We start from the raw sequence: 21,921 nt of genomic DNA on the forward strand, positions 1-21,921 counted from the left end.
GCAGCCAATGCCAACAGCAGTGCCTGCAGGAGTCTGCCAGCTCTGCTGCTAACAGCAGCACCCGTAGAAACTCTCCAGCTCCACCACCAACGCTGACAGTGGCGCCTGTGGGAGCTTGCCAGCTCCAGCCCCACTGCCAACGCTGACTGCAGCTCCTCCAGGTGCCCCCCCAAAACTTGGGAGGCACCAGTGGCCCATGTTTGGTATAACAAATACATTCTTTTCTCAAGTCTGTCTTAGTACTGCGTTGGTGTCGTATCATGTCTAGCAGACACTGCATGTTAATGAAAGGGATGTTAAGAAAAGGTACCTATACGTGAGTGTGGAGGCTGCTCTGACGTGCTGGAATTCCAGCACGTCAGAGCAAACTCAATTAATCGTGTGCCTCATGTATCAGCATCCCTGTGCTTAAAAATGGTGACAGCAGTGCTTGAACTAAAGCTTGTTGAACAAGCTTTAATTCAAGCACACCACCACCATTTTTAAGCACAGGGACTCTGATACAGGAGCCAAAGCAGTGCTTTTATTAGAACGGCTGGCTCTTGGAGCCGCTCTAATTGAAGCATCGCCCCACCCACTTCCGGAGCACGTGTAAAAGTGCCCTAATGTGCTACAAAATACCTTTCTCAAAGCACTAGCTTCAGCTGATAAATTCATCTCTCCCTAATGAAGGTCTAGTGATTTTATACTAGATTATTAGTAGCTACCATGCTACTTTAACTAATATCAGGCAAGGGCCCATGTGTTTTTCCTTCCCATGAGCTCCATTTTCTGGTACTGGACCCTTTGGATAGGTTTATTATGTTTGTGGGAGGGGTGGGCATTTTGACACAAAGCACAAATATCTAGCTATCTAGCTATCGATTTTGACACAAAGCATGAATATCTATCAATTGATTGATTGATCATAAGATAGATATTCGTGCTTTGTGTCCAAATTTTTATAAAATATATAATAGACATAATTATTGGGATTACTGTTGTCACCCAAACATGAACCAAGAATATTTCTCGAAGGCAAAATATGGTACTGGCCTTTTTGGACATGTTTATGAGGTTTAGTAAAAGACAGGGGATTTTACTAAAGTTCCTATCATATGAACCTATTTATTTTTGGTTCTAACTCTGTAAAACTTTTAAAAAATTAGTTAAAGTTTTCTTTAGGCTGAATATTTTTCTGGAAAGTTACTGCCAAAAGAATTCTCAGAAATTCTTGAATAAGTCTAAGGGAAAAAAAAATATGTTATTTCACCTATTTTATAATTCTCAGATGACCTTTTCTTTGAAAAGTTCTGGCACACCCATGCTTTAGAGGGGGCTTGAAATTTGATGGGCTGGGGCAAGGAGGGGTGTTGAGAAAATGACTGACTAACTTCTGAATTCATGTATAATCTATGCCATTTGATTAATTTCTAACCATGATTGGAGATGTAGTTTTATCTGTTGACCCTCCATCACTACCAGTTCTGTCACTCTGGTCTTTGTCCTTACTGTAAAATAACAAATTCTCTGACAAAGTTGCTAGAAAATGAAGGCCTCAGGCTTAACCATATGAAATGGTCAGAATAAGAGTTGTTTTTAACAGACATCTCCTTTTTTCATTACTTTCTAATTACAGGCACCTGAAAGTTGTAATTAAAGCCTTCATAACTATATATTGATTACCAAGGTGTCTAGTTTTCCCACTGTCCTAATAGATGTACCTGCATATATTACATCCTGCTAAACAACTGAGCTAGTATCAATCATAACAATTACTATTTTAGACATAACTGTTACAAACAAAGTAATTATAGCTGGTTTCTTGGCTCAGATTATGAACCTGTTTTGTTCTGTTTTTCTACAGCACATTATTAAAGCTAGTGGATGACTAAAGCTCCAGTGGACTATAATAATGCAAATAATAAAAAGTAGTAACCTGGGTTTTGCAGCTCAGAGTGGACTCTGCTCAATAAGAAATAGGTCTCCAGCTCCTTGTGTAACCTGTACACTTTTAGTATTTTTCTCCCCTAAAGCTTAATTATGCACAGTAGTTTTTTTCAAAGGTGGCTAGACCCATTTCATAACTCTTTTGTTCCTATACTTGGACCTGACTTGCAGTTTTGAAGGGATTGTCCACCTGGGATTTTTGTTCTGTCCCTCTTTTTGAACAGTTCATACTCCTCAACCAGTAACATCTAGTGAAACCACATCAGATAGCGTGAGTAGTAGAGCTACACCTTGTTCTTCTTGTTGAAACCAGGTCCAGAGTAGACTTTGTAGAGCCCTATACAAAATGATTATATTGGAGGTCACTGACAGACTTCTGTGGCTGATTTGAGGCTTTGGGATGAAGTGTTTTTCAGCTGGCCAGGTTGGAAATCTCTCTCAGGATTGCTTGAGAATGTTTTAGCTGTAAAAGAGATCAAGGTTCTTATGCCTGGGAAAAAGGAAATGAGATGATATCCATAGCTGGTGAGTATGTTGCACTAGAAAAGTGGGTCATCTTGTCAATCTTAGGTGCAACAGGCCAGTAACTGGGGTAAACAATAGGTATGTATGGAAAGGAGAGTGTCAGAATGGAGTTTTCATGAACATGTGCCCTGCAGGCCCTATTACTGGAAAGATGGGATATGTATGACTGGCCCGATGAAGGGGAGAAAAGCAGGGACATCACATTTTTGACAGGGCTCTAGCACTTGCTGTCATTCTGTAACAAGTTGTGGATTACTCTGCCATTCTACAGTTCTGTGATGACTTTATGATGAAAAGATGGCAGTGAAAGAGAGGAAAAGAGGAAGGCAATCTTTATTCAAATTAGTCTAATCTGTGCATTTGGAATAAACACCAGGGAGGAAGATGGCTCCTATGTGCAGCTTGAAGGATTATTCGAACTCAGTTTTAGATATTCATTACTTAATCCAAGGGAATCTGAACTCTGTGTAGAGGTGATAACTTTTATTAGACCAACTAGATATTTGTACAAAAAACGCTTTATTTGCAAGCTGTTGGGCACACACACCCTTCTTCAGGTATAGGAGAATGCAAAGATTGTAAAATTTCTCCTAGGTGAAAATGAAAATTCATGTCACTTAATCCAGTAATTCAAGACAAAAGTCTATGGGTGATATCCTGGCTCTGCTGAATTCAGGCCACTGACTTCAATAAGCCCAGGATTTAGAATAATGGAAACAGAAAATGAGGGTTGGAAGGGACCTCAGGAGGTCATTTTGTCCAATCCCCTGCTCAAAGCAAGACTATCCCCAACTAGATCATTCCAGCCAGGATTTTGTCAAGCTGGGTCTTAAAAACCTCCAACCATAAAGCTTTACTTTCCTACACTAAAAGTTCTACGCTTTGGCATAATTTTCATAAGTGACTAATAATTCTAGATGTCCCACTGGAGATGCTAAAAAAAAAAATGGCCTGCTTTTTTCCTTGAAATCAGCCTGTTGAGGTCTGATAAACTGGACACCCAGAACCACTAATCACATCTGAAAAACTGCTTTATTCTTTGAAAGAATATATATTAACTTATGTGTTGGAAACTGTGAAGAACCCAAGAGTACTTACTGGGAGCAGGTCCCTAGGCAGGGGAATTTGCCCAGCTGGAACGGTGTGACTAAGCTGCAATGGTATCTCCCAATCCACCATGGCCCCGCTTTATCACCTCACCGGGTGAGAGGGTGAGACGAATTGGCCTAATTAAGCAGCCGGGGCTATTTCTGGCACAGGACAGATGGGATGAGGGAGAGGGTAGAAGGAGAGGACAGAGTAGGTAGATAGCAGGAATACCCATCTGCTGCCCGAAACAGAAGTCCCCAGGAATGGGGAAAGAGACCTGCTGGGTCTGGTGAGCTCGAAGGAGCTCATACCTAGAAAAAAAGAGAGGACAGAGACAGTTTCCGTGTTACTTGGCCACCATAGGCTCAAGCCAGAAGTGAGTGGGGGGGTGCTAGAGCATGGTTCTCTGGCACACAGCTAGCATGGGCTTTGTGTTAGCTGCTTCTTCCTGCTGCCCCTGAGGTCTCTGGGATTTGCAGTCCAGACTCACAGTACCAGGACTCTGCAGGGTTGCTCACCACTTCTTCCTGCTTCCAGGTGCCTCTGGATGCTCCTGTGCCTCACCTCCCCTTGCCAAATCCTGTACCTGTCCCTGGGTCAACTAGACTTTTCCACAACTCCCAGAGATCCAGGATAGCTTTTGCCCAGTTTATTTACTTCCCAGGTATCTTATTTTCCTCTCAGGTAATGGTAGTTATGTTGCTGTATATAGAAAGTCTCTGAACTTGTATAGAAGTATAAATACACATTTGCAGATATGTGCCAGGGATGTGAACATTGTTACCATGTTCCAGGAAACTGACATTTCTTTTTTCTCTTTGCTTTCCATTTGTTCAAATCTTACTTAAATGGTTCCCTGTAGCTCTTGAAATATTTTAATTTTTGTACTATGCGGTTGAAATTTAACTTAATATGTAGCATGTTTTATTAAGTATGTTGTAGGGTGCAAGTATGTTATGGGGTGCAAGTAGCACTCCTAGAAAAGCATTAACAATTTTTATTCCATTTCTTAAAAAAAATGTTAGAATAAATTGTATGATAATGACCCACTAAGCCATGATTGAGAATCCCTGCTCTATCACTTGCCTTCTGCAGTATTCTGCCCTTAATCTTTCCTGTCGATAGATCCCAAATCAGCAAAGTACACTCAAATTTAACCATATATGAGATTGCATTTAGGATGTGCTCCATTGAAGCTAGGAGAGACTGCCCAAAGAACTCTCACAATTACTATAAGGACCACTCAGCTATAGCTGGTCACTAAATGGTCACTGCTCCATTTAATTATACAACACCAGAAAATTTACATAATAGAGTGGAGGCTGAAGGAGCACTCTGTTAAATTTCCAGATTGTTTATTCCTACATCACATTCTCTGAAGCTTCAGAAAATGCATACAGACTCTAGTATTGCAAGGAAAGCTCAGGCTTTGTAAGGAATAAATACCAAGATGTACCACTATTTAATCAGACCTTCCAAAACGCTCAAGAGAAATCCAGTGTCTCATTTGGCAGGTGAAGTGTGATTTTCCTTCTCAGCCCGTTTTATCAAACATGAAAACACTAGTTTACAAATTCAATAGCACTGTGCATTGCCTAGTCCTGTAGCTGCTTCTGCCTAAATGTGAGGAGCATAGTGTGCTTTATGGGTCACTAGTACACAGCAAAAACAGTTGATCTTTCTTGCATTACTTATTGATCAAATGTACTAAACTAGCAATCAGATCTTAATCTTGTTTCCTTCATGTTTTATATCCTGTATCACAGTTTTTACATCCCACCTATGTTTTCTCACTGCAGGATACAGGTACCTGCTCTTGATGATAATTGTCTGCACTCAGAATCCGCCGCATGTCAGGAGAATAAAACCCAATATTATTCAGGGTTGGCAATAGTTTTGAGACTGGAAACCAAGAATTTGAAAGGGTTTTATTTTGTTTTGCTTTGCCTTTATTTAAGAGACCTTCATCGCTTTCATTAAGAAGAATAAATCTGCCACAAAGCATTTTGAAGTGCAACTTCCCAAGATTAGGTTCTGATTAGCACATTCTAGTTTTATAATAAGACGGATTTTTGAACGCCTTTAGTTTTAACAAGTTTGCGTCTTGCTCTTTTATATTTCTTAGAGTTCAGTGGAAACCAGCAGAGTGTTTGTTAGTGGCATGATCATGCTGGCATTACCTATTTGTCTGTCAACATAATGCTCCCACTGGCTGTTGGCCTGAAATCTGTAGTTAATCTGTCACAATCCTTTCAAAATTCTTCCGTTCAAAGGCTGTTAAAAAGTACTTCATTTTTTCCAAACTCAGTGGGACTTTATATATGCTTATATTTTTTCCCAAGAAACCAAATGCGTTCTTCTCTAGTGTGATCTAGCTGCTTTTCAGAGGTATATAGAATCCATATCTCATAAATGGGTAATGTGCCTATTTTCTGATAGTGGATGTGTCTGCTGAAGTATTTGCACTGGATTATTATCAAGCTTTGAGTAAGAAGATTAAACAGACAAGAGCAGAGAAACTTCAAAGGCTGGCCAAACATGCTTTGTGAGTTCTTATTCCACTGATCTGTAATGCCTGCTTTTGCCTTCCTATCATGAGCAATGAAAAATAAACCAGTAGTGCATAAACTATTGTTTGATTGTAGTGGCTGAGCCCTAAATGCATTTGAGACGTGGGTGTACAATTCTTTTTTTTTCAATATAGCAGCAGAGAATGGACTTCACTGTTATAGGGTTTTCTAATAAATATTTGTCTGAATTCAGATATACCATAGAGCTCTTTTTAGATACTACTTGCAAAAGCTTTCTTATCAGACACAAATGAGGGAGAAAGTGTGTCAGACTTAAGATAGGTTTTGTTTGCTTGTTTGTTTGTTGTAATTTTCCAAATTGTCCTAACTCTAATGTTTCTGCATGAAGAAAATCAGGTAGCAATAGAAAGTTGGTTCTTTCACAGAGTACAGGGTAAAATAATCTATGATGACATTATATACAGTCAATCTGCTTTCCCATGTTACAGTCTCAGTGTCAACTATCAGATTTTGAGATGCTAAGTATGTTTTTCAAATCTGTGGGGTTTATGAAGGAGATCTGTCTATCCAGATCCTTCTTTCTGCAGAGTCTGAGTCCTTGAGGAGGGAAGTTATTTAAAAAATATAACATTTGCATACACAAAATATTCAATGCATTTAAAATGCTAAAAAGAGTGGATTATTAACAAAAGCCCTATGATGTTATTCTTTCAGAGCCATGATACTTATACAGTATACCTGAGTAACCCAAATGGGAGTTTGGTATAGACAAGTTCAGTATGTATGTACCCATGTAACAGACAACATGGGAATAAGCTGCAGAACAGCATTAAGCCTGGGCATTTTGTGTATGTGCACACAAGTTTAACGAAAATCTCTTTTTATTGCATATCACAAAGCAGTAGTGTCCATGCACACTGACAGCAGACAAACCCAATACTGACTTGGAAGACCAAATGTGTTGGCTGTAATCATTAAGGCCTGACAGCACTACTGAGCCTCACCCAACCATGCAGAAGGCAGTGCAGGGATGTGCCTTATAGACGATGTCACACTTCATTCAGTCTCTTGAGTCAGTGCTTCTAGCAGAGGGTTTATTCAAAAAGATTGATTCTTTCATAGGGAAGGTGGTAGCAATATGTTACAATCCTAGTTCAGGAAGAAAACAGGAAATGCGGAATACAGTGTCAAATGTGACAGATGGTTTTATGTCAGTTGATTTCAAAACTACCACTGAAATGACGACTACTGAAAAGAGTAGGAGGACTTCAAAGTGGCTGCAATAATTTAAAAAAATGAAATGTCTGTCAGGAAAAAATTTTTTACAGGAGGGAGAAATCTTAAGCCTAAGCCTTAAAAACTCAATGAGACTTGATTACGCAGAATGCTATCATCAATAGAAGCACCCTTTAGGCATCTTATTTGATATCTGTACAAATCAAGCAACTGTGCAAGTCATATATCATTGCAAAATATGATATTCTGACCTGCACAATAGACATGCTTTCCAAATTATAGAGGCTGAAGCAGCTACATTTCATCAGATAACAGTGTCAGGCCATATTAGTCCTGTTACTCAGAAAATCCAAGAGCAAAATGAAAGTAAAACTCAGGATGAGTGATTTAAGCAGCAATTCAACCAATGCAGCAAAACTTTCAACACTGCTGATGACACTGTTGCAAAAGATTTCTGTCTGTGCTAGGACATACAAAAGGAGAACAGTAATTTGAAATATTTCAGAAAATGAAGATATCAGTGTTCTTTGTGAGAATCATATTGCAGCTTACATAGACGGTGTCAAGCAATGTCTGTTAAGAACTGAGGTCAGGTAGTATTGCTCTTGAGAACTGCATCTTATGCCTGTTGGCAGCACTGTTTAACACATAATGTAGATCCTTATGCTGTGGAAATATCTGAAAATCCTGTCTCACATTGTTCATGAAGCAGATAAAGTAGTGACCTATATCAGGTGTGGACTAATAAATGATTTTACCTTACTCTGTGACAACCTGAGCCAATGTGATTTTTGCTTGGGAAATTGACCATAGGATTGAAATAGAGTTTTTGTGAATGACTGATCAGCTATCATTCCTTGCTGGTGCTTTCAATAATTACTCTTCCATAGTATGCTTAGCTTACTGGATATTTAAATTGTGAGTCATCCCTACCCCCCGCCAGGGAGACTATAACAATTCTTTTTATGCTGTAAATGCATTTACTTGCATGTTTGCCAGTAGGGAGAGTTAAGGTAGTTTTCTTTTATTTTGGACTTCGTGGAGCAAAATAAAGAGCTGGACAGGAGCTCATAAGTCAGTATATAAGAAAAATTCAGACCCAGCTGAGCCTCAAAACAGGGAATATAGGGGAATAAGCAAACTTTTCATTCATTGTTGCAGACTGCTGTATTGACCAAGCCATTACACTCATCCGACCTTTATAAGTCATATTGATGGATCATTTATCAGACAGAAACCTGCAATTTTTTGTTAGTTTGTTTTTCTAGCCATAAATTCAGCAGGGTTTTCGTCTTCATTAGATAGCCCCCGGTTTTGGTTGAGGAAGTCTTGAAAGTTCCTGCGCCATTTTCATCCTCATAGCTCTACAAATGACATTTCACTTTGGTAGGGAAAATTAAAACCAAGTTTAAATGTCCATTACTTGAAAAACAATTTAAGACTGTTTTGCAGCCTCAAAATAATCAGTGTTGATCAGCAAGGCAGCCTTATTCATATAATTGAAATGGAAGGATGTTTAATATCTGGTATCTCTCAGCATTTCAACACATCACAATTAGTTGCTGGGTTTTGTATTGTACTAGTAGCATGATTTTGCTGCTGAGTGAGGATCAGGATACAGAGGAAGAGCTTACCAGCTCAGAAAGTTTGGAAATCCTTGGCTTGTGGCCACTTCTGAACTGCACACAATTCAGGATCATTAAATCTAATTGCCATGCTAATGCCACAGATTTTTAATTGCATTGCACAGACCTGTAGCTTTGTTCTAGTTCACTTATAATTCAGGCTTGAAAAAGATTATGAGCCTTGGCATCAAGAATTGTATTTGCAGTAGAAATGGTCCCACAGATCCCATTTGTCCTCAAGTTAGTTCTGTTTCTCCTATTCCACCAATATGCCTTGGTTTGTGAATGTGATACCTCCCAATTTAAGGAGCCTGTCTCCAAGAATACCAACTTGATGGTTTAATGTGTTAATAAAAGCTGCCTCACAATATGGGTGTAGACTGGTCTGTCAAGGGAAAAAGAGAGGAAAAGAATTTATTGATATATGCATGTATTCAATTATTCATGTTTATGAAACTTACATATATAAATATATACATTTATGTGTATGATTTTTTTCAACAAAGTAACTTTTTCAGAAAAATACACAAAAAGGCATTATTTGAGCTCCTTACTATTTTGTTTCTTTAAGTCACACAATATTCTGCTTTTCTACAATTCTTTTTTTTTTTACTATGTTGTACGTGTAGCTCAGCAAATACATCAGAATATGGTTTCTCTCTTTTTTTTTTTCAGGGTCAAAAGGCTTGGATAGAGAAGACCTTTTTAAAAAGAGAATGCATCTATATAATTGCCAACAACAAAGACACTAGCAGGTAGCATTTGAAACCTTTTCAATTTATTTGAATAGAAGATGGTTACCATGGGGGTCAGTGGAATTGGTCAGGATTTACACGGGTGTAGGTTAGGGTTACTTTTACTCATTGCCTAGAGGGAGAAGGTGATAGAGGAGCAGAAGTAAAAAAGATGTGTGTTCACGCTATGCAGTCTGAAGCAGATACAAAGGAGCATAGAGAAGGCCAACACTGGAAGACAGGAGTGAGTAGTAGGGGAAAGCAGGTAGGGATGAGTCCAGAGAAGCAAAGTGCGGCAAGTTTGCAGAGATTTTGAAAAACAAAAATCCCAGAATGAGTTCTGAGATAGATGAGGCAATGGAGAATGATACAGTCCTGATTCATGAACCAAAACATACCTGATCTCAGCATTCTGGATGTTATATTATACTCCTATATAGTGCCATAGTACAGTACTATAATTCTAGATGTAATGTAGCATTACTGCCATTATGTTATCAGTTGGCAAACTGTGGTCCGTTCACTGGTGGAAGAGAGTTCAAGATGCCTTTTCTAATACCCCTCTGTTCTCTGTCTACAAGATGGGCCACAGGGGAACAAAAGCAGGCCCCTCACAGCTACTACTTTACCCTAACCTGGGAAACATACCTACATGGTTCCTTCCTCCCAGAGAAGTGAAGTGAGTCACTTGGTCCTTAAGCATTAAGAAACACCTGTGGCCTGGTACACCTGAAAAAAGGGGCTTGTTACATTTGTCTTGATACAGTTCATACAAGACGCTTCTGTGGCTCCCCTGACATTGTATGTGTGATATACAAAATAGGTAGATACGCAAGTCAAAGGTTGTGTGTATAATCTAAAATCTAATTCTTCATGTCTATGGAAGCTTAATTTATCTTTTTAAACAGATATTGGAGATCCTGTATTCATTATTGCTCCAAATTCTAACTTTCAGGTGCTGCTGTGGCCAGCTCATTAGTCAACATATTCCACCCCCTCCAAGTATAACAGCTAACAAAAATGGAGAGGAAACAAAGCAGTTGGAAACGTATCCAGAAAAATGGTCTGTCAGTAAGCACACCCAAACATGCCCAACAGATGCCTATGGAAATCTTGAATTCCAGGGAGGTGGGCATTCAAATAAGGCCATGGTAAGGAGCAGAGGATATGCTGTAGTGACATATTCATCTGTGGTCAGGATCTTAGCTCACTAAGGGCCAGCTCCTTTGAAGTCAAAGAGAGTCTTTCTCTGTACCTCAGAGAGCTTTGGACCAGACTTCTGATCTTAAATATTTAGGCACAGTATTATGCTAAACTGAAAAACATCTTATCATAATGCTTAGATCTTCACCTGTTTAAAAGTGTCATAGTTCACTGAAGTTGATGAAGCTTATGTCATTTACAGTATTTTAGTCACTTATGCACTCACTGCTGGCATGAAATGTGTTTATTTGTGGCCCAAGCATCCAAGTCAATGTAGGTATAAATGCAGCAGATTTATTTTACCAGATGTATAAAAGTGTTTAAGTGAATGTAAGAGAGGCAAACTTGAAAAGCTGAAGATTGGAGTCCTGCATTCCTTAACGATGCAGGCACAGCATAAACACCAGGGCTAGGGACAGAAATTACACGTAAACCAGTATAAGTGCTCAGAAACCAGTTCAAATCTGTAACACAACGGAAGTTCATTGCACATAAACCACTTTCAAAATGGCTAAAACTGGTTTAAGATAAATCTAGATGGATGTAGTATCAGACTTAACTTATTTAGGTTAAGTCTATTTATTGAACTTCTGTCCCAGATCCCCTCTAAATTCAAGCTAACTCACAGTATCCCAGCATCCCAGAATGCTTTGCGCCTTCCCTGCAAGCCCTCCCTCCAGAGTGGACAGGCTAGCCTTGGCCCAAGCGGTCTGCTTCAGCTGAGCAAGGAGGTGTGCTCTAGTGCCCCTGGCTTCTGGCCCGGGTCACTGTGGGCAAGTGGCTGCATTTCTGGAATCAAAAATGAATGTCTGTTCATTTGCTTATCAGTTCAATCTACGCAGCTTAGATTAACCTGAAAAGATTGAATTGATGGAGCCTCAGGCTTTTTGACTGACTGTACTTAGCCCAGCAGTCCAAGCTGTCTGTCCACACACGCCTCTGCTCACTTCTGCTCCACTCCTAGCATCTGTCCCTGTACCTGTTTGTTCCATGGCCTAGGAGAAAATATACATGAGTCGCCAGCCAGGTATGTGGGTTGCTACTTCTTTTTGATAGTCAATCCAAGATTCTAGGAATCAAAGAAAACACCTGTTCCCTTTCATAGTGCTAATTTTCCACAATTCAAATTCCATATGAGAATTTTGTCCCACTTTTTCCCTCCCCAAAATGTTTTAAAGATTTGTTCACATAATCAGTCACAGCTACTCAGGAGTGGAGGAGAGGGCCTCAGACTGTCTAATTCTTTTTGTAAGCAATATAGAAACTTTCACGTTTGCTGTTTAAAAAAGATTAAAACTTTTTCTTATTGACATTAGATTTGTGTAACATAGGCGTATGATGGTCTGTCAATGGCAGATATAACAAAAGAAATAGAATGACAAAGACTGCTCAAATTATTTTGCAGTATATCCGTCTGTCATATGACACCAAGCCAGATTCGCTGCTTCATCTCATGGTGAAAGACTGGCAACTGGAACTCCCCAAACTTTTAATCTCTGTCCATGGGGGCCTTCAAAATTTTGAATTACAACCTAAATTGAAGCAAGTATTTGGGAAAGGCCTGATCAAGGCTGCCATGACAACAGGGGCCTGGATTTTCACTGGAGGAGTTAGTACTGGTAAGAACTGACCACCCTCTAAATTTGACTTATCAACTGAATGTTTTCAACTCCCATTGTTTCTCATTAGTAACCCATGCATGAATGATGCATAGGCTAAAGTCCCATGGACCACTGGGTTTTTTTACATGTAAGCACTGCAGCACCAGGTGCTTTGAAAAGTGCCCAGCACTGCAAAGGATGCAGCTGTATAAGTGGCATGTCAGCATGAAAAAATAGTTCTTTAACTAAAGCACCTCAGAGGTGCTTTAATTCCAAAGAGTACCACTGCAATTTTCTGTGCACTGATGTGCATTTCCCTTCTTATACAACTGCATGCAGCACAGTGTAGTGTGTCAGCTCATGTGTGGAGCAGACTCAGTTAATCAAGTCTGCTCTGAAACAGTGGATCTCCAGCATGTTGCAGGACAAAAGGTACATGTATAAATGCCCATTATGATCATCCAGCCCAACCTCCTTGTAACAGAGACAACAAGACTTCTATGAATTAACTCCTCTTTTCATTACAGTGCATCTTGGCAGATTATCCAGTATTCATTTTATTTATGTAGAGTCCACCAAAAACATAGAAAAATTGCTCCACAGGTTAATCTCTGCCTACCTTCTACACTCCCGTCCCCTCCCTATCAAAAAATTACATCTTAGTTCTTGTCTGAATGTGTCTGACTTCGACTCGCAGGCATAGGGATCTTGTTATAACTGGTCACGTCTACGCAAGACACTGGCTGCCCAGTAGCCCATGACTACTGCACTGTAGCATTGCATGGTTGCCCAGTAGCCCATGACTACTGAACTGTAGCGTTGCATGGTAGGAAGCATGACACGACACTACTCCAGAGTAGTCACAAGCTACTGTGCAATCAGCATCATGAAAAATGTTCCTCGGTGTAACTGTGCAGTAACTTTGGTTACTGTTCAGTCATTTAGCACTGTTTTATCCAGGTACTAAATGATTGAGCAGTAATGACTGCGCAGTCACCGTCTCATGTAGATGCAGCCTTTGTCTTCTAAATAATGAAGAGTCCTCTGCTCTCAGATTTCTGTTCCCTGTGCAGGTGCTTACAGACTTCTTGTTAAGCTTAACAAAAATGTGGATCCACTTTGAATCCTCCATTGTAAAACATGTTTTCCAAATCTTTGATCATCCTCATGGCTCTGCTCTGGACCCCTCCAGTTTTTTCAGTTTCCTTTAATTGTGAACACCAGAACTGGATGTTGTATTCCAGGAACAGTGCTAAATACAGTGGGACTCTAACCCCTCCACTTCCTCTCAGGGGTCCCTGATGTACATGTCCAAGGATCACATTAACTTTGTTTGGGCACAGCATTTCATTGAAAGTTCATGTTCAGCTGGTTATTCATCATGATCCCAAGTCTTTTTAAAAGTTGTTGCCTCCTAGATAAGCATGGCCTATATTCTTTGTCCCAAGGTGCATGGCTTTACATTTAGCTGCACTAAAACACATTGTTTGCATCCTCTCAGCTTACCAAGTGACCAGAAGGCTCTGTAAACTTTGTTTGATTTGAAAAAAAATTATTAGTGATGATTTTATGTTTTTGTCTAGGTCACTAATAAAAATAGGGTTTCATAGTGCAGGGCAAGGAACAGTCCCCATAGGACCCCAGCTAGGAAAACACCTTGATTATTCCCTATTTGCAGTTACATTTTGAGACTTGTAAGTCAGCAAGTTTTTAATCCATTTAACAATCCATTTAACATGTGTCCGGTTGATTTTGAAGGAAATGGAAACAAATTGGATGTCATTTTCAACCATAATATTTTAAGAACCTAGTTTCTTTAACTGCAATGTATCTTTATAGCTGGTTATTTTGTATGCAAAGACACCCATCCTAGATTATTATGACTGCAGGCAGACCTCTGGAACTGCATGAAGCCCCTCTGCCATGTGTTTGTAAGCGTTTTCTCACAGCACCCCTATAACACAGAGATACTGATTGCTCTTAACGAGACCTATTTTATGTAAAGAAATGTTTACTTCTTTTTTACTGTTAGTCTTCTGCCTTGAAAGGACTTTAAAAATTATGTATGTGCTTAAATTGGCACACTGTGAATAAAATAACTGTGTTCAGTAGTTAAGTCTTTGCAAGACTTGGACCTAAGTGACACCACTGTAGTTTCATTGCAAGGGTTTGCTCCCACACATTACAAAATAAGATCAGGGCCTAAAAAGGCACTTGGGATACAGATGGCTTCTCTTTCAAGACTCTACTATTGCAAAATGTCTTATAGAGGATATCTGTGCTACAGATTTCAGTATAGGATAGCAATACCAGAAACAGCTTTATACAAGCTACTTGCTGTATTTGGGAGTGCTGGCTGCAGTCCAGCCACAGCAGTACAGGGCTTAGTGAGGGCTAATTTACTCAGCCAAGAGGCAGGTATCAAACTATTTGCCAGCGTTTTCCTTTTAAGCCTTAAAAGGGTCAAGAATGAATTTAACTGCATTGTGCCTATAGGTGTAATTCGCCACGTTGGAGATGCCTTGAAGGATCATTCTTCCAAGTCCAGAGGACGCATATGTGCCATAGGAATTGCGCCATGGGGCATTGTAGAAAACAAGGAGGATCTGATTGGGAAAGATGTAAGTTTCTTCTCTAATAAAACTCCTCTGTAGTCAGACATTATTCTTGTCGACCATAGAATAAAGGACATAGTTTATCTGTTTTCAGTTTGTGCGTGTTTGTGTTTTCACTGTGTCCAAAATGCATCAAGAGATAATGTTAATGTGTGTTCTGGAATTGATTCCTTTCAGTCATGTTAGTTGGACTCAAAATGTTTTGCTGAAGAAAGAAGTTAGGCAATACTAACTGGGTGGGGACACTGTCTCATTTCTAGAGGGTAAAGAAAGGACCCTATAGGTGTTAACCTTAATCCCAGGAAGGAGAAAATAGGAAACACTGACATAAGAATTAATGGATGATAGTTAAAACAGGGGCTATATGAATTCATGGTGATAGATCTATTCATGGCTATTGAACAGAACAGTTGAAGATGTTTCCTCCGACATCTCTAAACCAATAATGATGGATGCCAGGAAGAGTATGGAATAGGGGATAGATCACTCCAGTTTGATGCTATCCCTCTGTAGCATACATCCATGCCACAGTCAGAGGCAATTTACTGGGCTTGATGGAGCATTTGTCTGACTCATTATAGCACCTGTACTCTGAAGGCCTGCACTGCTAGATTCTTTCTGTGATAATGTACAATCTGGTATTGGGAACTGTGGCAGTGAATTTGCAACACATGTATTAGTAGCAAATAAAGCCATCTCTCCCCGCCTTTCACTCATTGTATACTTATCTGTTTGACAGGTGACAAGAGTTTACCAGACAATGTCAAACCCTCTCAGTAAGCTCTCTGTGCTCAACAGTTCTCACACACACTTCATCCTAGCAGACAACGGCACATTGGGCAAATATGGAGCTGAAGTTAAATTGCGACGTCAGTTGGAAAAACACATCTCCCTTCAGAAAATTAACACACGTAAGTGCTGTGGGAATTTTCAAACAATCTGTAAACACAGTATCTTGAAGGAAGTATGATTAAAACAGTTAGTGTTAATTATAAAATAAAATAATTGAAATAATAAATGTAATATTGTGGGGTTATAATTTGATTTTTTTTGCCGGATGTTTACTGAAATGTTTAATTACACCAATGTAATTGGAACATAAAATATGCTTCCTCATTATGAATACCGAAGACCTGATTCTTAACAGGATGGAATATGCAGAAGAGTAGGGATCTAAAATGGGAAAGAGAAATTGAGAAATAATATGGAGAAAATTCAAAGATATGAGACTTTAAGGGAAGGGAGGGGGCAAAGGCAAAGGAAGATGAAGGTATTTGTCTGCTACCAGACAGTGTTCAAAGATATCATTTAATGCCCAGCAGGGACAGATATTTCATCTAATTCACATTTACTAGCATTCTGTGACTGTTGGTAGTTCCTGTTTCCAAGAATTTGTGCCATCGCTTTTTATTTGTTTTATATGTATTCTTTCTCTCAAGTTTCACTGTACATTTCATGCTCAAAATTCTCTCCTAATTAATCAATCAAGATTTGGCTATTTAATAAAGCCACTTCCAGAAGCTTTGGTTTAAGATTTTCATTTCTAAAGTGTTGTGCTCTTTAGTCCTTCCCTTTCTAAATCATTTATAAGATATATTTCTATAATTTCTCCTGAGACAGTTCTTTGCTAGTTTTTCTTCTCTATTAACTCTTTTCTACCACTCTGATTACTGAAAATCTTAAACATCTTAAAGAACTAAATAAAAGAACACAGCTAAGTTTTCATGTGATTGTGCAACAGTAATGATTTTTATTTTAAATAAAATAATGATTACATAATGGTTCAAACGGGCAAAGTGGATATTTACAACTGCATCCAGCACAAAAGAAAAAGTGGCATATTATTTAAAGATTTTCCTGCTTCCTCTCTGGCGTATCATTTGTTTGAGTCTCTCAGGTTTGTTATCAGAAGACTGAGAGCATAGAGACAAAACATTTTAAGTATCTGTCCTGTATTTGACAATTTTACAAAATCCAGAAATGGATTTCTGAGTTCTTTCAAGTAACTAGACTTGGAAAAACCCATAGATTTCATAGACATTAGGGCTGGAAAGGCCCTTGCGAGATCATCTGGTCCAGCCCCCTGCTCCATTTTAATCAGTAAATATTAATGATAATTATTTTTACCTACATTCAGAAATCAAGCCTAAAGCATCTGTGTTGTCCACTAGTAACCAAAACATTCTGGAAATAGTTACCCTATTGCTTTTCTCCTATTGATTTTTTCCTGTAGCAGACAGAATGAACTGAACAAGGTCTGAGCGGTGGTTCATGTTTTTTAGTACTGTGATCTGTGTGTATGTTTCTCTTTCAAGCATTGTACACACTTATAAAGGGGGTAATCTAACTATATTTTTGTTATCTTGGCCATCAGCAGACACTCATCTGCAGGTGTATGACACGAGAGAAGTGTAGTACTCATAAAACAAATCATCAGTTCAGGAGAAATGGAACTAAGGGCCTAAGAGGCAAGACATGTTGTGTAAATTTCTTTTATAAGCTTTGGGGGATTTGTTTGTTTTGTTTCTTGCTTAACTGGTGGTTTTGCCCCCTGAAGACCAAAGCTGTTAATCTGAAAATGTACAGAAATTAAGAGCATGTTGTGTGCAGGGCTTTGGTCCACTTACTACCACACCATAAAAATATTACCACCATAAGTGGCACTGATTGGCACCCCTGTTGAAAGTTTTGCCAGGAATGGGTAAGGATTTAATGGCCATAGAGGCTGCACCAGTCTCTGTGCTCCCTCCAGCTCGGAGACGGGACATACTGACAAAGCTATTGGCTGGCCAGTCTACAGGAAACTGGTGCTGTCCAATGCATGTCATGCCTGATCTTCAGAAAAAGGAATTAAATTGACAGGACTGAAAATGTAGGTATTTTTCATAAGTTCTCACTTAGCTTTACTAGAAAACTAGATAAGTGTAACCTTTTTATGTTAAGCTGGTCAAGAATTAAAAACTGAGTCAACTTGCATGTGATGGCATTGGCTTATTGGCTTTACATTTTCTCATGCTGTAAGTGATCATTTGACCGAGATTGCAGTGACCATGTGACCTGTGGGCTTCCCTTTGTCATCCTATGCCTGGAGATCATAGTGAGGCAGGGACAACAAAGGGATGCTCAGTTGTCATCTCGTGCATCGACCAGACATTTCAGTTTGACAAGGAAGAGAACAAGCTTACATGTCTGTCTTAGAAGAAAGCATAGGCAAATGTCATCTTACTAAAGACATGATGTATAAGTAACAAACAAGAGACAAAGTAGCAAAAAGACATTAGGTGAGAGACATCACAAAATTAACTGGGCCAACAGGGTCATAGAGTAAGCAGAGCTAATCCATTTGTAAATCTAACAAGAAACCCATCTAACTGAGGCTGTATACACATAATCAAATGACCTGGGAAAATTTTCCTGGTAGAAAAACTTACCAGGAGATGCCTGAGCAGACATTTGAATGCTGAGCCCTTGAAGAGCAGAGAGCTTGCAGTGCTGACAGGGATGGATTAGCCTTTTAGTGGGCCCTAGGCAAACCAACTTGTGGGCCCCTACTTTTTTCACTCAGTTACAATATGTAAAATAAGCACAACTGGGCCCCTTCTTTATTTAGGGCCCCAGGCATGTGCCTAGTTTTCCTATGTGTTAATCCGGCCCTGAGTGCTGATGCCCCCAGGAGACATGTATCCATACCTCAGCATGCTCAGAAGTCTTCCACAATCTGCCAAGAGACAGAACGGCACCACTACACAAGGATTTAGGCATGCCTAAATTTGATGAGCATTATCTTAATGCATATTAAGGTGATTTAGGCTTGCATCTACATGTGCGTGCGTTAAAGGACATTAATACCATGTGCGTGGACTGATGTGGGACTAAAGTTAATCCCACATCAGTCCATACACAGTGTTAATGTGCTTTAACGCATCTACATGTGTGTTAATGTGTTTTAGCTGTTTAGCTTTTGCAGGTATCAAATGTAAGTGCAAATAGCCTAAAATCACCATTTGTAAAGCACTTAATAATGCACGTTAAATTGTGCTAAAGTGCCTTAAATCAGCACATGCAGACATGCTCAAGGTAGCCCTGATTGACTGACCCAGACTTCTCAGCATCTGTGTCTCCCTGCAGCTCCATGTGGAGTCCCACAGGGAAGGGGGCATATTCTGGTCCCTGCTTGGCTGGATCAGCAGAATCCAGTGAGCAACACAGTCTTGGTGGGGGGTGCTTGGGGGGGGGGGGAAGGGAGCACGGGAAGCAGAAGAAAAGCATCCTGAGAGGCTGGAGGACAGTACTGTGGCTTCTCTCAGGAGAAACTGAAAATGGTATGTTGCCTGAGATTGCAAAACAGATCACCACTTGAGTGAATAGTAAGTAGAAGACCCAAAGTAAGCAAGCTTACATGAAGATGGGTTGGGAGGCATTTTGCTTCTGTTCTTTGGAGCAGTGAAGCAGCATAGGGATGTTTATCCAGTTATTGCATAGTATGGCTAACTCCATCTTTTTTCCTGAAACTGCCAAACTGTTATGGCCTACACTGAAGCCATAAACACATACAATGCATGAATTCCCCTCTCTCTAATGAACCCTGACACTGTTGGAGTTTAATAGCACGTCTGATTTGTTCTTTAGGACTGGGACAAGGTGTGCCTGTAGTTGGGCTCATAGTTGAAGGAGGTCCCAATGTGATCTCAATTGTGCTGGAATGTCTGCGAGAAGAGCCCCCTCTCCCCGTGGTGATCTGTGATGGCAGCGGACGAGCTTCTGACATTCTGTCCTTTGCGCACAAGTACTCAGAAGAAGGGGGGTAAGATTTTACAGGAGCTGCTAATGCCTCAAGGCATGGATGGGGCGATAATTGTGCTGTCTTTAATCCAGGCTTCTATACCTGTTAAAACAGGAAAGGGGCAGAATGTTCCTAAAAATGCTGCCCTGTGTTTCACTAGGCACTAGCTACCAGTTGGATTCCTGCCCAAGTGGTGGTGACTAAAAGTTGTTACCACCTGATGGGATATTTTGACCCATTGAAATGAGTTGAGTCCATCCCTTATTTTGCAAGTATCAGGCCATGTAAATATATTTCCCCTAGCAGTGTCTTCAAGTGCAATGTGCTGCTCTGCTGGCCCACTTTCCTAAACTGGAAGCTGTGAAGTCATGCACATGCAGTGCTCTGGATGAATTAATTAGCACTGCTGAATGACCTCCCTGAAGCATTGTTTGACTGTGATTAAATTGGTTCCACTTTAGGACACAGACCCTCTGGAGCAGTGCAGTGTGCTTAGTGTACTCTCCTGGTAAGTGGGAAAGGTGACTTTTGTACTCTTTCAGGATAAGAAAGGAATTGAATCCACATTCCACTTCCTGTACGAGTTTTCTCAACACTAGTTTACTGAAAGGGTCACTATCACAGAAGAGTGAACCATATGATTTAAATGTGGTTTTCAGTCTTACATAGATACCTGCAATCAGGAGAGAAGTGAGGTTTGAGAAATACCCATCCCTTTGGTGTTTTCTGTTGGCAGGTGTAGGCATTTTCCTGCCCTGTATGTTCCTGTTATGAATCTCAAAACTTGGGGTTCCTAATGCAGGGATCCTGTTCTAACGTGCTGTAATTCCAGTGCATTAGGGAAGACTTGATTAATTAACATGCTCCAGCAGCCTCCAGCCTCATGTGTATCAGCATCCCTGTGCTGAAAAATGATGGCAGGGAGCTTTGAACTAAAGCTCATTCAGCATACCCCCACATGCCTTCCACAGCACATGTATAAATGCTCTGGGGGCCTAAGACTCACATTCAAAGTATAAAGAATGTAAAGAATGTACCTAAGTAGCACTTGTGAATTCCTTGCCCAGTATTCAGCACTGCCACCCCTAAGTCCATTTTTATTTCTGGCTTTCAGTGCTTACAATATTTATTACTTTTTACATAGTAAAAATCTAAACCCATCCATTTACTGAAGCTGCTAATATTTTTGATTCAGCATCTTATTACTGACAGTTTTACCCTCATTTCTGTATTTTGAATACAAGTTCCTTTTTTTTTCCTCAGCCATGCTTTCAGTCTCCTCAAATATAATTGAAGTAACTTATCAGAAATCAGTCTACCTGATACCTATCTGCTGTATGGCTGTCTCTCCCAGTGAGTGCAACACTAGGTCTGTTTTTCCCATCAGATAACAATGGTAAGATAAGTGTGATGAGGCTAGAGGGCTAAAGCTCAATAATGAGGAATCTTTGCGATCCCTAGAAAAAACAACTTTCTGATGAGTTCTGAATTTTACTGAAGTTAGCAGCTTCAGCATTCTCATTGCTCTCTGAATGCCTCCTAGGAATATTTGACATCTTGGAAACAAAAGTATTTTATGAAAAAAGTGGTAGAGGTTAGAGGGCTCACATTTCATCTTGCTTTAACAAGTCAAATCAAATCATTAAAAATGTTCTGAAGTGGTTTCAGATAGAATTTTTTTTATTTGATGTGTTAATAGGCATATAACATGAGCTGCTAGGTACCCTGGCAACATTTAAGATCATAGTCCACATACAAATCCAATCTAGCAGCCATAACACAGTAATTTATTATTATAAATTAAATCTCTTATTCCGGAGGCCAGATCTGGAGACCAGATCATGGGGGTTGGTAGCTCACCCATGTCAAAAATTTCAATTACAATCTACAAGAGAAGAAAGCAGATGGAAACAATGGTCTGAAAGCTTTTGAAGTTGGAACAGGCAATGATGCATAAACCATAAAGTGAAGATGAAGATTATGACAAAAGGTTATAAAAAATAAAAAAAAATTCAAATTAATCTTCCACAGTGAAGCCGGATTCAACTAG

General features: G+C 39.7%; 1 protein-coding gene across 1 annotated transcript in view; it reads left to right on the plus strand.

Annotated features, from left to right (window-relative positions):
• Positions 1–21,921, plus strand: part of TRPM1 (transient receptor potential cation channel subfamily M member 1) — a 130,764-nt gene that overhangs the window by 51,782 nt on the left and 57,061 nt on the right. The window contains exons 2-7 of the mRNA XM_090028377.1: positions 9,611–9,690; positions 10,625–10,820; positions 12,278–12,491; positions 14,970–15,094; positions 15,828–15,999; positions 19,718–19,892. Of these exons, the coding sequence (XP_089884503.1) occupies positions 9,611–9,690; positions 10,625–10,820; positions 12,278–12,491; positions 14,970–15,094; positions 15,828–15,999; positions 19,718–19,892 (962 nt within the window). The remainder of the gene's footprint in view (positions 1–9,610; positions 9,691–10,624; positions 10,821–12,277; positions 12,492–14,969; positions 15,095–15,827; positions 16,000–19,717; positions 19,893–21,921) is intronic.

This window comes from Crocodylus siamensis, chromosome 15 (genome assembly GCF_052110815.1).
Source record: "Crocodylus siamensis isolate JL-2025a chromosome 15, ASM5211081v1, whole genome shotgun sequence".
Taxonomy (NCBI): Eukaryota; Metazoa; Chordata; order Crocodylia; family Crocodylidae; genus Crocodylus; species Crocodylus siamensis.